Raw genomic sequence first — 14,018 nt, forward strand, 5'->3', positions numbered from 1 at the left:
TTCCCACCCTGTCTCTTGCAAAAATGTCATCCCCTCCTCTCAATTCCTCCGTCTCTGCCACATTTGCTCTCAGGATCAGGCTTTAATTCTGTCGACATCCCATCCTTCCGCCAAGCTACCAGGGATAGGGTTTCTTTTGTCCTCACCTACCAGCCCACCAACCTCTGCATCCAGCACAAAATTCTGCCATCTCCAACGGGATCCCACCACCAAGCACGTCTTTCCCACCCCCACTTTCCACTTTCTACTGGGACTGCTCCCTATGGGGTTCCCTTGTCCATTCGTCCCTCCCCACTGATCTCCCTCCTGACACTTTTCCTTGCAAGCAGAACAAGCGCTACACCTGCCTCTACACCTCCTCCCTCACTACTATTCAGTTGCCTCACCAGTCCCTCCAGGCGAGGTGACTCTTCACCTGTGAGTTTGCTGGGGTCGTTTACGGTGTTCGGTGCTCCTAGTGCAGCCTCCTGTGTATCAGTGAGACCCGACATAGATTGGGAGACTGAGTCACCGAGCACCTGTGCTCTGACCACCAGAACAAGCAGGATCTCCCAGTGACCACCCATTTTAATTCCCATTCCCATTCTGACATGTCAGTCCATGGCCTCCTCTACTGTTGCGATCACTCAGGTTGGAGGAACAACACCTTATATTCTGTCTGGCTAGCCTCCAACCCGGTGGCATGAACATCCATTTCTCAAACTTCCAGTAATTCCCACTCTCCCTCTCCTTCACCATTCCCCATCTCCCTTTCCCTCTCTCACTTTATCTACCTGCCCATCACCTCCCTCTGGTGCTCCTCCCCCCGTTTCTTTCTTCCATGGCCTTCTGTCCTCTCGCATCAGATTCGCTCTTCACCAGCCCTGTATCTCTTTCACCAACTTCCCAGATACCCCTTCCTGCCACCTCGTGTTTCTTCCTCCCCTGCCCCCACCTTCTTTCTCTGCCTCCATTTATTTTCTCCAGTTCTGATGAAGGGCCTCGGCTTTATACGTCGACTGTGCTCATTTCCACAGACGCTGCCTGATCTGCTGAGTTCCTCCAGCAATTTGTGTGTGGAACTTGGCTTTCCAGCATCGGCAGATTTCCTCTGGTTTGTGATTGGACTATATTACATAGGCTTTTTTTTAAAAGACTGCTCACTGCTTCAGTGTTTTGGAAACGTTTCCCTCCCTTTCCCTGGAAACCCGGTCTAGTCTTACTCGACTGGGAACTTTTTGAATCCTGGTGTTTTGAATCATTGGCGCTATGGCCTCAGTTGTTCAATACTTTTCGGGACCTTGCAGCCAAGTGATACTAACTTACTGACGAAGACAGTAACAGGATTGCAAAGTATTCGCTACGATTTAAAAAAAAAGATATGACAGAGGTCAATTTTTAAAGTCGTTGTAAACAGAAAGGAACACGACAATGGATAGAAAGCAGGCCCCGAGAAAAAAAAAACGGGGGAATAAACTGCATACGTATGAAAGCTGAACATTGTGGGAAATTACTGGATGTGAGGTGAACTGAACCGAGAAAACCCCTCCGCATCCCGGGGATTGGCACCGCCCGCGGTGTCAATCACGGATCGCAGCGGGTTCAGTAGGAGGGGAAGCGGGCCGGCGGCCGCATCTGTTCCGCTGCTGGGGAAGGGGAAGGGGGAATGGAGCTGCCGGTGCGGCTCTCGAAGAATCTGAACGGGACGGTCGCTGAATAACCCGGCCCGTATCGGCCCCGCCGGGCAGATGCCAACCTCGTGCCCGCAGTCCGTCCACGTTTGTTCGAAGAGAACAGTGCCAGGTGGCGGGATGAGTGGCAGATCGCAGTTTGCACGTTTACTTGCGGTGTAGTATGATACCGTTCAACCGCAACAAGCAGTTAACAAATAAAAGCCAAAACAGTTCCACAGCTGGCCAGGAAACGCCGGGAACGCTTGGTTTTGATTCAGTGATACAGCAAACTCATGCTGTGTGGCAGTTTTAACCTGCGGCAATTTTGTTTGTTTCTGTGCACAGAGGAAATAGCCTACATTTATTTCAAGGCGTAGCTACAGCCAGCGAGCAGAAAAATCAACTCCAAGCAAAGAATCTTTTGTTGATGTCGTTTTCGTATCGATTGGGTTACCGCATTCAGTGACGCGAACTGTGATTGCGCTAAGTCCGTGCATTTTCAATAGATTTACAAAAATATGCACTATCTTATTGGGATGGTTAGATGCATTCGGTCACTCAACCTCCCGTGTCAGCACTTGGTTACACATCGTAGGTATTGGTGTTACATTGGGTAGGCGAGATCAATAACAAAAGAATTAGAGGCGCTAGGTGCGTCACGTGACTTCCAGCAGGAAACTATTGTGAGTTTTGTATCTCAAATGTTCTGGACTGGATGTTTAGCCAGCAGTCAGCGTGTGTTACACCGACACTCTAGCAACATTCCTCTAAACTGGTTTTAATCTTCGTCCCGAGGCGTGAGCGCATTAAAGGAGCAGCAAGCTCTCAAATAGTAAGTGTCTTGCGTGCGATGACCTTTGCTTTCGAACAGGAGCGGCAAGCATGCGTCGCCCTTCCGTTTGTTTGCCGAGGGAGAGCTGTGATGTGCTGCTGATTGTTAGATTACCGGGCGAGGAAAGTCGATTGCGCTCCGCGCTGTACCTTAAGCCGACTCCACGCAGGGAGAAGCAGCGTGCGGATTTCAAACTCTTGATGCTCGTTTTGTTTCTGCAATGTAAGCTGCTAACGCTTGTTCAAGTGTGAGTCTGCATAAGTGACGTTCAGATTGATACATCCAAGGTAGGTGAGGCGGCCCTTTTGTACGTTCCCGGAGGGGGGGGGGGGGAAGAAGCAATGAAGTGAGTATGTAATAGTGTTAGATCTGAAATGCTTTAGCAAAGAAAACAATACAGATAAGATTGAATTAATCAGGTAGATTCAGAATGGCCTTGTGTTACTGCAATCGAATTAATGTTATATATATGATAATACCATATGGGGGTAGTGTGGTGATTAGCGTAACACCTAACAGCTCCAGCAATCGGGGTCCAATTCCTGCTGCTGTCTGTAAGTAGCTTGTACGTTCCCAGCCCACCCAGCCGACCACCTGGGTTTCCTCTGGTGGGCATGCTGCAGTGAGCTTGCGGGCACATCCTCAAGCTGCTTGTCGTTGACGCAAATGAGTCATTTATATGTATGCTTTGATGTTCATGTAAACAATAAGGCAAACCTTTTAAATCTTTAAATCCTTCTGGATTTGTACAGGGGATGATTCAAAACCAATGCTGAATTAGTTCTACTTAGAAATTCTCAGTGGTACCGTTCAGGAGTGATTGATGCCACAAGCATATTTTATAATTGATTCAAAAAATGTACAGATCTAATGGGAGTTACTGCAGGCATGAAATGGTACTTTAGGTTCAATAATTGCATATACAGCTACTTTGGATGGCTTTGTGCACAATTTAGTGGGTATCAGGATTTTACTGCATATCAGGATCAGAATTTTATTGCATATTGAGTTTGAACATTACATTAGCATTGTTCTCCAGCTGATTTTAAACGTGTTGTGGCATTAACCACCCAAATGCATTTATATTTCTGTTAGAATGTGAGTGATGGGAATCGGAATACTGGTTGAACTTGGATGTAGTTTTGAAGAAGTTAACAGTGTTGAATCTGGGCGTGAGCATACCCAGTTTTTTTTTCAAAGTATTTGAAAAAAAATAAATGAAATTATTTCACAAGAGTTTATATACATAAAATTGTTGTGATTTCAAGAATCATTTCAAGTGCAGCTTGTCATTATCAAAAGCATTTTTTTTGTGAAAATAGGATTTTTAAAAAAGTGATCTTCTGGTTAAGTTTGTAGTTGAGATCACTTCATGTCAACCTCAGTCAAGCCCTCCAGCCGCCAAGTGCTCAAATATAGAATGTATTGGGGTATGAGGTGCCTCACAGTTATGAAGAGTGTCACTAGTTGTGCATACTGAGGTTGATTAATTATGGTCTGGTGCTTGTTGGGCTGAGGTAGAGTTGATTCATGCTTCTGTAGTCTTCCTTCTACTCTTTGTTGTCTTTTCATTTCTCTTAAAGGTGTCAATTTGTGAGCTGTTGTCATGGCAGCTCTTCAGTACATCATTGAAGTGTCCATTTTGCAATGGAGGACCTGAATGTGGTGTCTCCGTCAGCCTTTATGCATGGAAATGGTGGTGCTCTGAATGCTTGAACTCATTTTAGTGAGTTCACTGAACATCAATAAGAAGCAAGAACTTCACATGATTGTTCTAATCCTCTAGGAGGCCACCCTTGTTGAATTCAGCACTTGATGTGATCTTCTGGTGCAGCACTGAAGGAACTTAGTGTATGTACCTTGGAAGAGGGAATCCTCAGAGGAACTTGAATAAAATTGTTTCAAGTTGCAAAGATGTATTTAAATAAGGATGGCTTAGAATACGTGACTGAAGAGGAATCATTTCTGGTGGCAAAACAATTTGCTATCAGGATGACAGATTTACGATAACTGACATAAGAACCAGAGACAAATATTGCACCGATAGTTGTTATGAAATTACTGCCTTTAAGTATTTTTTTTGAAGTACTCTGTATATTTTAGTGCAGTCTGGTACTGGGGCCCTGTGGTCTCCAAGACCTATACTTCCTGGACTTGGGGAAAATGAATGAGGATCTCACTGAAACATTGTAAACTCTCATGGGGCTTGACAGGCCAAACATTTGATGTTTACCCTGATTTTGGTGTCTGGATTGAGTAGCACCAACCTTTGGGTGGAAAAAAAAGGGTTAGATATTCAGGACAGCGAGGAGATTTTCTTTGTGTGAGTGGTACTGAACCCTTGGAGCTTCCTGGCTGGCTGTGGAGGCCTTTCTGCTTAGCCTGTTCATTTGGATGTTAAGGGTTAATGCAGGAACTTTGGTTCTGAGCTTAAAGATTGCTGCAATTTTTTTGAATGCTGAAGGGGTTGAATGACTATTTTCTACTTCTATTTCTTGTGAGTTAATCCACATGCTGATCAAACATTTTTTAAATTGATTTTTTTAATGATTTCTGTCTCCAGAAATGTCAGTATCGTCACTTGGTTGTGCGCATTCTGCTGAAATTACCCTGCCACCCAGGCTGTTAATAATCCCTTTACAGCTGCAGCATTTCTACCGGTCAGAGACAATCTAAATAGCCCTTGGGTGACCTTCTAATGCAGCATTTCAGAAACGCTCACCAATTCCTTGTTCTTATCCAGTCAGGGTTAAACTGATATTATTTGCCTTTGTCAAAGGTGTGAGTGCACTTTATGTAGATTTGATAGTCAATAGTGTGTTTTAAACCTATTTAATCTTGGTCTTTCTGTACTATATCTTGTTTAATTCTTCACTGTCATCTTGTTTAGAAGGATTACCCAATTCAGTGAGCCTTGGGTCAAGCATCACCTAGATAGAGTGCAGTTTAGCACAGGAGTGCATGCTATTGTGAGGGGAGTCCTTTTTCAGATGTAAGCCACTTTCTCTGCTTTTAAAGATGGATGTCATGGATTCTGTGATGGTATTTGAAGTGAACTCTCCCGCACTCTGATCAACACTCTTAGCCAACCAGTGCCACAAAAACTGGCTTGCTCATTTGCCGGTTTTGGCTATTCGAGTCATACAGGAAATAACACACAACCCTTTGACCTTGCTGACTATTAAATACCATCTATATAATTCCATTTACCAGCGCTTATCTGCTGCCTGCTGTGCCTTGGCATGATGGTAATTGGACCATTCAAGATTTAAAGTTATTTTAATTCTTCTGAGATACAAAGTCTGAGTAGTGCATTCTAGTTAACCATAAAACCATAACACATAGGTGCAGAGTTAGGCCATTTGGCCCATTGAGTCTGCTTTGCCACGGTTGATCCTTTTTCCCCTCCTCAGCCACACTCCCCAACCATCCCCCCCACCCCCCATAACCTTTAATGCCATGTCCAATCAAGAACCTATCAAGCTCTACCTTAAATACACCAAATGTCCTATAGTAATAGATTCCACAAATTCGGCACCCTCTGGTTGAAGAAATTTCTCCACATTGCTGTTTTAAATAGACACCCATCTATCCTGAGGCTATGCCCAATATCTCCATAATTGAAAATTTTGCTGAGTGGTGTCATAGCAACGACCTCTCATTCAATGTCAGTAAGACCAATGAATTGACTGTAGACTTAAGGAGAGGGAAACCAGGCGTCCACGATCCAGTCCTCCTAGGAGGATCAGAGGTGTAGAGGGTCAGCAACTTTAAATTCCTAAGTGTCCTGGACCCAGCACCTAAGCACAATTGTTAAGAAAGCACTGCAGTGCCTTTACTTCCTTAGAAGTCTGTGGTGATTCAACATGATGTATAAAACTTTGACAGACTTCTATTTAGTATGCAGAGTATATTCACTGGCTGCATCACAGCCTGGTATGGAAACATCGATGCCTTTGAATGGAAAATGCTACTAAAGGTTGTGGGTTCAGTATATCATCAGTGAAGCTCTACCAAACATTAAGCACATCAACATGAAACGCTGTTATAGGAAAGAAGCATTCATCATCAGAGATCTCCTCCAACCTGATCATACTCTATTCTTACTGCTGCCATCACAAGGTACAAAAGCCTTCGGACTTGTACCACCAGGTTCAAGAACAATTACTACCCCACAACCATCAGGCTCTTGAACAAAGGGGATAAGTACACTAATTTGCCCATCCATTGAGATGTTCCCACAACCAATGATCTCACTTTAATGACTCTTGTTATCTCATGTTCTAGCTATTTGCTCGAAGGGCCGAATGGCCCACTCCAGCACCTATTTTCTATGTTTCTATTTGTTGCTATTTATTTATATTTGGATTTGCACAATTTGTTGTCTTCTGTACTCTGGCTGATCTTTTATTGATCCTGTTAGAGACCGTACATCTTTGGAATATGGAGGAAACCAGAGCACCGGAAGGAAACCCACACAGTCACGGGGAGAATATACAAACTCCTTACAGGCGGCATCGGATTTGAACCCGACTCCAGGTTGTCGACCTGTAATTGTGTTATGTTAACCTCTGTGGAACCATGCTGCTGTTAAGGCATTGAAAAAGGTGTAAAGTAGGCTTACTAGAAAGTCCCAGAACTGAGAGATGTGTTCCACAGATCCTCTCTAGGTTCTGTGTCCCTGATTTAACAAACAAGGCTTGGGAGACTGGCAAGATGGACAAGGGTGGATTTGCAGGCTGTTGCGGCACTGTGGGCATCTTCTGGGTGAGAACGGGACACTTCCCTCTCCCTTCTCCCGTAGAAGCCACACCAATGAAGATATGGGTGAAGCTGATCAGAGCTGCTGGTGCTGAGCAGATTCACTCACTGAGTCAGTGGACTCAGCTGACAATTGCTCACCCCACGCTTGTTCATTCTGTCCCAGCTGTTTCTGTTCCACTCCAACTTGTGGAAAGTTTAAGTAATGAACATATCTTAGGAACTAAACCCCATGACATCCTGTGAACTACCAGGGAAAATTGAAGACATTGGGACTTTCCCCACCAGATAACGGTGGAGCTTTTTAAAAGTTTTTTATTTTATTTAGAGAAACAGCAAGGAATAGGCCTTTCTCGCCTTTTGAGCCTTGCCCCTGACAGCACCAATTTAACCCTAGCCTAATCACAGGACTATTTACAATGATAAATTAACCTATTAACTGGTACGTCTTTGGATTGTGGGAGAAAACCATAGCACCTGGGTAAAACTTATGTGAACATGGGGAAAAAAGTGTAAACTTTCTTACACAGGAGGCTGAAGTTAAACTCTGAACTTATAACAGCGTCGCACTAACCACTGTGCAACCGTGGATCGTGAATGGACTGATGAGGAAGAAGTAGAAGAGATGTTTCAAATTGTAAATGGAACCAAAATTAGAGTTTAAATATAAGATGATCGTTAGTAGCAAACTCCTCTTCCAGAAAATTTGAGCGTGACGGGGGGCAGAAGTGGGTGTAGTTGCTATTACTGAGGAGAAGGTTCATGGGAAGATGAAAGCTCTAAAGGTAGATAAGAGAAAGAGGTGACTGAAGAGATTGTGGAAGCATTAGTAGTGATCTTTCAAGAATCTCTAGATCCTGGAATGGTTCTGGGGGACCGTAACATTGCAAATGTCACCTCACTCTTTAGGAAGGGAGGGAGAAAGGAACGGAAATGATAGGCCAGTTAGCCTGACTTCAGTGGTAGGGAAGATGTTGGAGTTCATTAAGGATGAAGTTTCGGGCTACTTGGAGGCAGGTGATAAAATAGGCTAAAGTCAGCATGGTTTCATTAAGGGGAAATCTTGGCTGACAAATCTGCTGGAATTCTTTGAGAATTCCAAGAGAGTTCCACACGGTAGGCTTATTCAGAAAGTCAGAAGGCGTGGGATCCTGGGAAGTTTGGCCAGGTGGATTCAGAATTGGCTTGCCTGCAGAAAGCAGAGGGTCATGCTGGAGGGAATACATTCAGATTGGAGGGTTGTGACTAGTGGTGCCCCACAAGGATCGGTTCTGGGACCTCTACTTTTCATGATTTTTATTAACGACCTGGATGTGAGGGTAGAAGGGTGGGTTGGCAAGTTTGCAGACAACACAAAGGTTGGTGGTGTTGTGTTGTAGAGGATTGTCAAAGATTGCAGAGAGACATTGATAGGATGCAGAAGTGGCAGATGGAGTTCAACCTGGAGAAGTGTGAGGTGGTACACTTCGGAAGGACAAACTCCAAGGCAGAGTACAAAGTAAATGGCAGGATACTTGGTAGTGTGGAGGAGCAGAGGGATCTGGGGTTACATGAACACAGATCCCTAAAAGTTGCCTCACAGGTATATAGAGTAGTTAAGAAAGGTTATGGAGTGTTAGCTTTCATATGTTGAGGGATAGAGTTTAAGAGTCGTGAGGTAATGATGCAGCTCTATAAAACTCTAGTTAGGCCACACTTGGAGTACTGTGTCCAGTTCTGGTCGTCTCACTATAGGAAGCAAGTGGAAGCATTGGAAAAGATACAGAGGAGATTTACCAGGATGCTGCCTGGTTTAGAGAGTATGGATTATGATCAGAGATTAAGGGAGCTAAGGCTTTACTCTTTGGAGAGAAGGAGAATGAGAGGAGACATGATAGAGGTATACAAGATATTAAGAGGAATAGATAGAATGGACAGCCAGTGCCTCTTCCCCAGGGCACCACTACTCAGTACAAGAGGACATGGCTTTTAAGGTAAGGGGAGGGAAGTTCAAGGGGGATATTAGAGGAAGGTTTTTCACTCAGAGAGTGGGTGGTGTGTGGAATGCACTGCCTGAGTCAGTTATGGAGGCATACACACTAGTGAAGTTTAAGAGACTACTAGACAGGTATATGGAGGAATTTAAGGTTGGGGGTTATATAGGAGACAGGGTTTAAGGGTCAGCCCAACTTTCAGGTCGAAGGGCCTGTACTGCGCTGTACTATTCTATGTTCTATATAACAGGTAGGGTAGACAAAAGAGAGCCAGTGGATCCAAGAGGAAATCTGCAGATGCTGGAAATTCAAACAACACACACAAAATGCAGCAGGCCAGGCAGCATCTATAGGGAGAAGCAGAGTGGATGTCGTTTCTTTGGATTTTCACAAACAAGGTACTGCACGTGAGGCCAGGAAACAAGACAAGAGCCCGTGGTATTACAGGAATGATACTAGCATGGATGGAAAATTGACAGGCAGGAGGCATCGATGGGAATAAAGGGGGCTTCTCTGCTGGTGACAGGTGTTTTGCAGGGGTTGGTGTTGGAGCTGCTTTTCACATTACGCATTTGGACGATGGAATTGAAGGCTTTGTGGCCACGTTGTGGATGGTACAAAGGTAGGGGGAGGGGCAGGTGGTGTTGAGGAAGCAGGAGCCTGCAGAAGGACTCGGACAGATTGGCAGAATGAGTAAAGAAGTGGCAGATGGACTATCGTATAGAGAAGTCTATGGTCATGCACTTTGGTGGAAGAAATAAAAGGGTAAACTGTTTTCTAAACTGGGAGCAAATTTAAAAATCAGAGGTGCAAAGGGACTTGGGAGCCATTGTGCAGGATTCCTTAAAGGTTAACTTTCAGGTTGAGTTGCTAGTAAGGAAAGCAAGTGCAATGTTAACATTTATTTTGAGAGGACAAGAAAATAAAATCAAGTATGCAATGCTGAGGCTTTTAAGGCATTTGTCAGACTGCAGGACTGAGCAGCTTTGGGCCCCCTATCTAAGGTCCTGGATTTGAGGTGGGTTCTGTGGAGATTCACAAGAGTGATTCCAGGAATGAAAGGATTAATGTATGGGGAGCCTTTGATGGTTCTAGGCATGTATTTGCTGGCGTTTAGAAGAATAAGGGGCGATCTCATTGAAACCTATCAAATATTGAAAGGCCAAGGTAGAGTGGACGTTGAGAGGATGTTTCCTGCAGTGGGGGAGTCTAGGACCAAAGGACACAGCCTCAGCACAGAAGGATGCCCCTTAAAGAACAGATAAGGAGGAATCTCTTTAGCCAGAGGGTGGTGAATCTGTGGAAATCATTACCATGGGTGGCTGTGGAGACCAAGCCACTGGGTATACTTAAAGCGGAGATTGATAAGTTCTTGATTAGTATGGGCATCAAAGGTTACACGTAGATGGCTGGAGAATGGGGTTGAGAGATATAATAAACCTGCCATGACGGAATGGCGGCACAGACTCAAATTGGCCGAATGGTCTAACTCTGCTGCTATGTCTTATGGTCTAAAATGGTCAAATTACAGATCTTCTTGTCACAGGTGCACTTTAGGGGAAGCAAGGTAAACGTAAATGGGTGAAGAATAGAATATGATATGGGGTTTGATAAGGAAAGATGAATGGGTTATTAATAAAGGCATGAATCAGTAGAGACGAATATTTCTGGGCTGTGGAGAATACTGTGTAATAGCATGATCCAAACCTCAAGTATCTGTTTTAGCTCTGGGAATGTGTTTATTATTGGGGGAGGAGGTGGAGAGATGTGATCTCACAGGCACTTGGGCAATGCATTATTTTGTTTGCACTTACTGGGTCCTATGTAGTGATGTCAAGCTGATAATTTGCTTCAGTAATATGGGTTGAGTGATGAATATCACCTAGAGAACATGACCAGATGGAATAATTTCAGTGTTTGAAGTTGATAAGCCAAACTTCAAATTTAACAGCATTAGCAGAATCAAAATTATGACCCTTTCCCTTGTGTCTTTTTTATTTTGAAGTTGAAACACGGTCTCAAGAAGTAAACTAACATTTATTTGTCTGGAGACGTGATAATTTTGTTCCTGAGTGGTCCTATTGCAAAGATGTTTGTCGAGTCATTTCAGGACATGTCTAGGGTTTGTATCCAGCTAACAGAGTAGTGCTTGTAGATCACCAAATGGAGTGTGGTACGCAGCTGTTTGGAGGGCATTTGTGCCAGTTGGTTTGCCAATCCATTACTCTGGCTCCTTCACTCGCTCAACATTTCGAGGTACCTTAACCAATGGGTACAAGGTGATCCAGGTGTTCCCCAACCCCTTCTTTGCCCAGGCAGACTTTCTGATCGAGTTCAAGAGTAAAAAGTGTTGTGAGATGATTTTTTTACCTTTCTGAAGTCCAGATTTCCGAGGCAAACTCTTAATTTTGCCGTTGCTGTTTTCCGTTAATTTTTCCATTGATTCATGGAGAAGTCCAGTGCTGATGGTGCGGAGTGAGGTGAGTCGCTCAGGGGATATACCGGTGGGCTAGCCAAGATGACCATTCAGCAGATAGTCAGGGGCTCTGCCTGAGCTGACTGCCTTCCCCACTTCCGGGGTTACATTCGTGCTTGAGTGTCCCTAGAGAGGGAGCATGCGATTGCTCTGAGCACAGTGGTGTGCTGAGAACAAATGGTGGGCCCCATGGGGAATTGGGTATTGTGTGGATGATAGTAAATATATTTCAATTTTCAATTGTAAAAGGTTTTGAAAAATCACTTATTGCGTGTTTTTTGTGAGTGAAGAAACTTCTGTAGTTTTGTAAGTAGTTTAAAAAAAGAAGTCCTTCAGGGACCAAGTGCTCATCCATACACTAATCCTTCTCTAACCCATTCTGTTACTCCCACATTCCCATGAATGTGACCAACTGAACTATCATTCTGCAATATTTGGTCACAGGGAAAGCAAACTTCAGGCAGAACGCATCAGAGGTCATAATCGAACATCGGCCAACTGACGCTGTGAGGCCTTGGGCCTAAGTTGTGCTTTATTTGATTCTTTTAAACTTATTCACTGGACACCACAGGAGCATCAGGAAATGGTTATTATATTTAAGTCAAGATTTGTTTTTTTTTGTATTTCACTTGGTCTCCACCTGCAAATTCATCACAGGCTTGTTTTGTTTAATTTCAACTTTGTGGAAAATTTTATTTTTATCCCATGTGTTAATCTTTAAGTGGCGTGCCACTTGGGAATTTATTTGCTCAGCCCTTTGTTATTGTGATTTTTCAGGCCACATGTGGGGAACTTGAAACAAAAGCCAGCTATTATATTACAGCAGTTTCATTTTAAACAAAACATCTATTCTGGTTGGGGAAAAAAATCCATGTTCCTTTGTTCATCATAGTGTGAAAAATGGCAGCACTTTTCATCATTATCATTGAATAAAGTTGAGCTGTTCGGGAAATGAGAACTTAAAACAGTTTCACTTTGACTGCAGTCTTTATAAATATAAGAAGATTTTACGGTCTGGAGTCAAAGTGGTACACAAAAGTATACTGAAAGATTGAAGCAAATGTTACAAGTAGGCTGTTAGGAGAAAATACGGAGTTTCTTTTTTAAGTAGATAGCCCATCTTTTTATAAACTTGCAGTGAAAGTGGAAAATTCAAGCATTTTTTGTCATATCAGATGTCGAAATTATGCCCTTGAAGCTTCTCTTATCTCGTATTAATATACTTTGAAGGTTTTTAGATATGTGCTGGTAAAGATTATATTTCAGAGGTGAGACAGCTGACTCGGTGCATATTGCAAAGACTCGAGCACTGAGTCTGCACCCTCATGTTATTTTCCCCTGGTTTGTTCTTTGTATTGTGAGCTAATCAGGGACAAAGAGCAACAAAATGTACAGCACAGGAACAGGCCCTTCAGCCCATCGTGTGTGTCACACTAAGTGGACTAATGACCTACAATCCCCTTTGTCTGCTTCTGGTCCATACCCCTTCATTCTTTGCATTTCCCTTGTGTCTCAGAGCCCCTTAAATACATCTGTTGTATCTGCCTCCACCTTCATCCCTGGCACACTCGGCACCTTGTTTCTAAAGAAATTGGCCTTGCACATCTCGTTTGAATTTACATTGTCACCTGAAATGCATGCCTCCCAGTATTTACGCTGGGAGAAAGATACTGGATGTCCCAGTGTTGCTTGGCTCATTACAGTAGCATTTTCAAATCTCCTCGAAGTTGAACTTCTTTTAATGCTATATAATGAGAGAGATGTTTTGCATTGTGTGTATGCACGCATGCTTTCAGGTAACAAGGTGGGCGCGGAACGTTGGCCCTGATCCATTTTGTCAGTAGTGTGAAGCAGTAAGTCTCTCAAGAGGACCACAGCCATGTCTTGGTTTGGTGACCAGGAGAGCTGGGTTGCTGGAGTTGTGGCCTTGTGCTTTGGCTCTTGGTAGGGTCCCTCATGCCAAACAGGTCAAAGGGTAGAGGCCAGACCAAATCATCCACCTCGTTGGACTAACTATCCTGACTGGTAAAAACAAAATTGTTATGAAGAATCCTTTTACATCTGCGTGTGACAGTGTAACGGAGTATCCACCCACGTCTTGTATGGCTGACAGTGCTGAAAACCAGGAGGAAGCTACTGGCACGATGAACACTGCCAGAGATGGGTCCTGAAATGCCAGCAGTGTAATGGGCAGTAAGTAAGCATGCAGCAAAAAGGCTGTTTAACAAAGCTCCCAGTTTATTCCTTTCATTCACTTAAGTCTGGAGTTAAATTCTAAAGTAGAGAAGATGCCCATTTAGACTTGAAGCAGTGATGTACTTGCA

At 43.8% G+C, this 14,018-nt stretch overlaps 1 protein-coding gene across 6 annotated transcripts in view; it reads left to right on the forward strand.

Moving 5' to 3' along the window:
- The first annotated feature begins 1,629 nt into the window (after nucleotides 1–1,629).
- The window catches only part of stambpl1 (STAM binding protein-like 1), a 62,422-nt gene continuing 50,033 nt past the window's right edge, over nucleotides 1,630–14,018 (forward strand). For 3 of the 6 annotated variants that reach the window (XM_059947470.1, XM_059947471.1, XM_059947472.1), the window contains exon 1: nucleotides 1,630–2,706. In XM_059947470.1, coding sequence (XP_059803453.1) covers nucleotides 2,535–2,706 — 172 coding nt within the window. In that variant the 5' untranslated portion in view covers nucleotides 1,630–2,534. Of the gene's footprint in view, nucleotides 2,776–14,018 lie in introns of all 6 variants that reach the window. The other 3 variants (XM_059947474.1, XM_059947475.1, XM_059947473.1) reach the window with 3 other exon arrangements.

This window comes from Hypanus sabinus, chromosome 22, assembly GCF_030144855.1.
Source record: "Hypanus sabinus isolate sHypSab1 chromosome 22, sHypSab1.hap1, whole genome shotgun sequence".
Taxonomy (NCBI): Eukaryota; Metazoa; Chordata; class Chondrichthyes; order Myliobatiformes; family Dasyatidae; genus Hypanus; species Hypanus sabinus.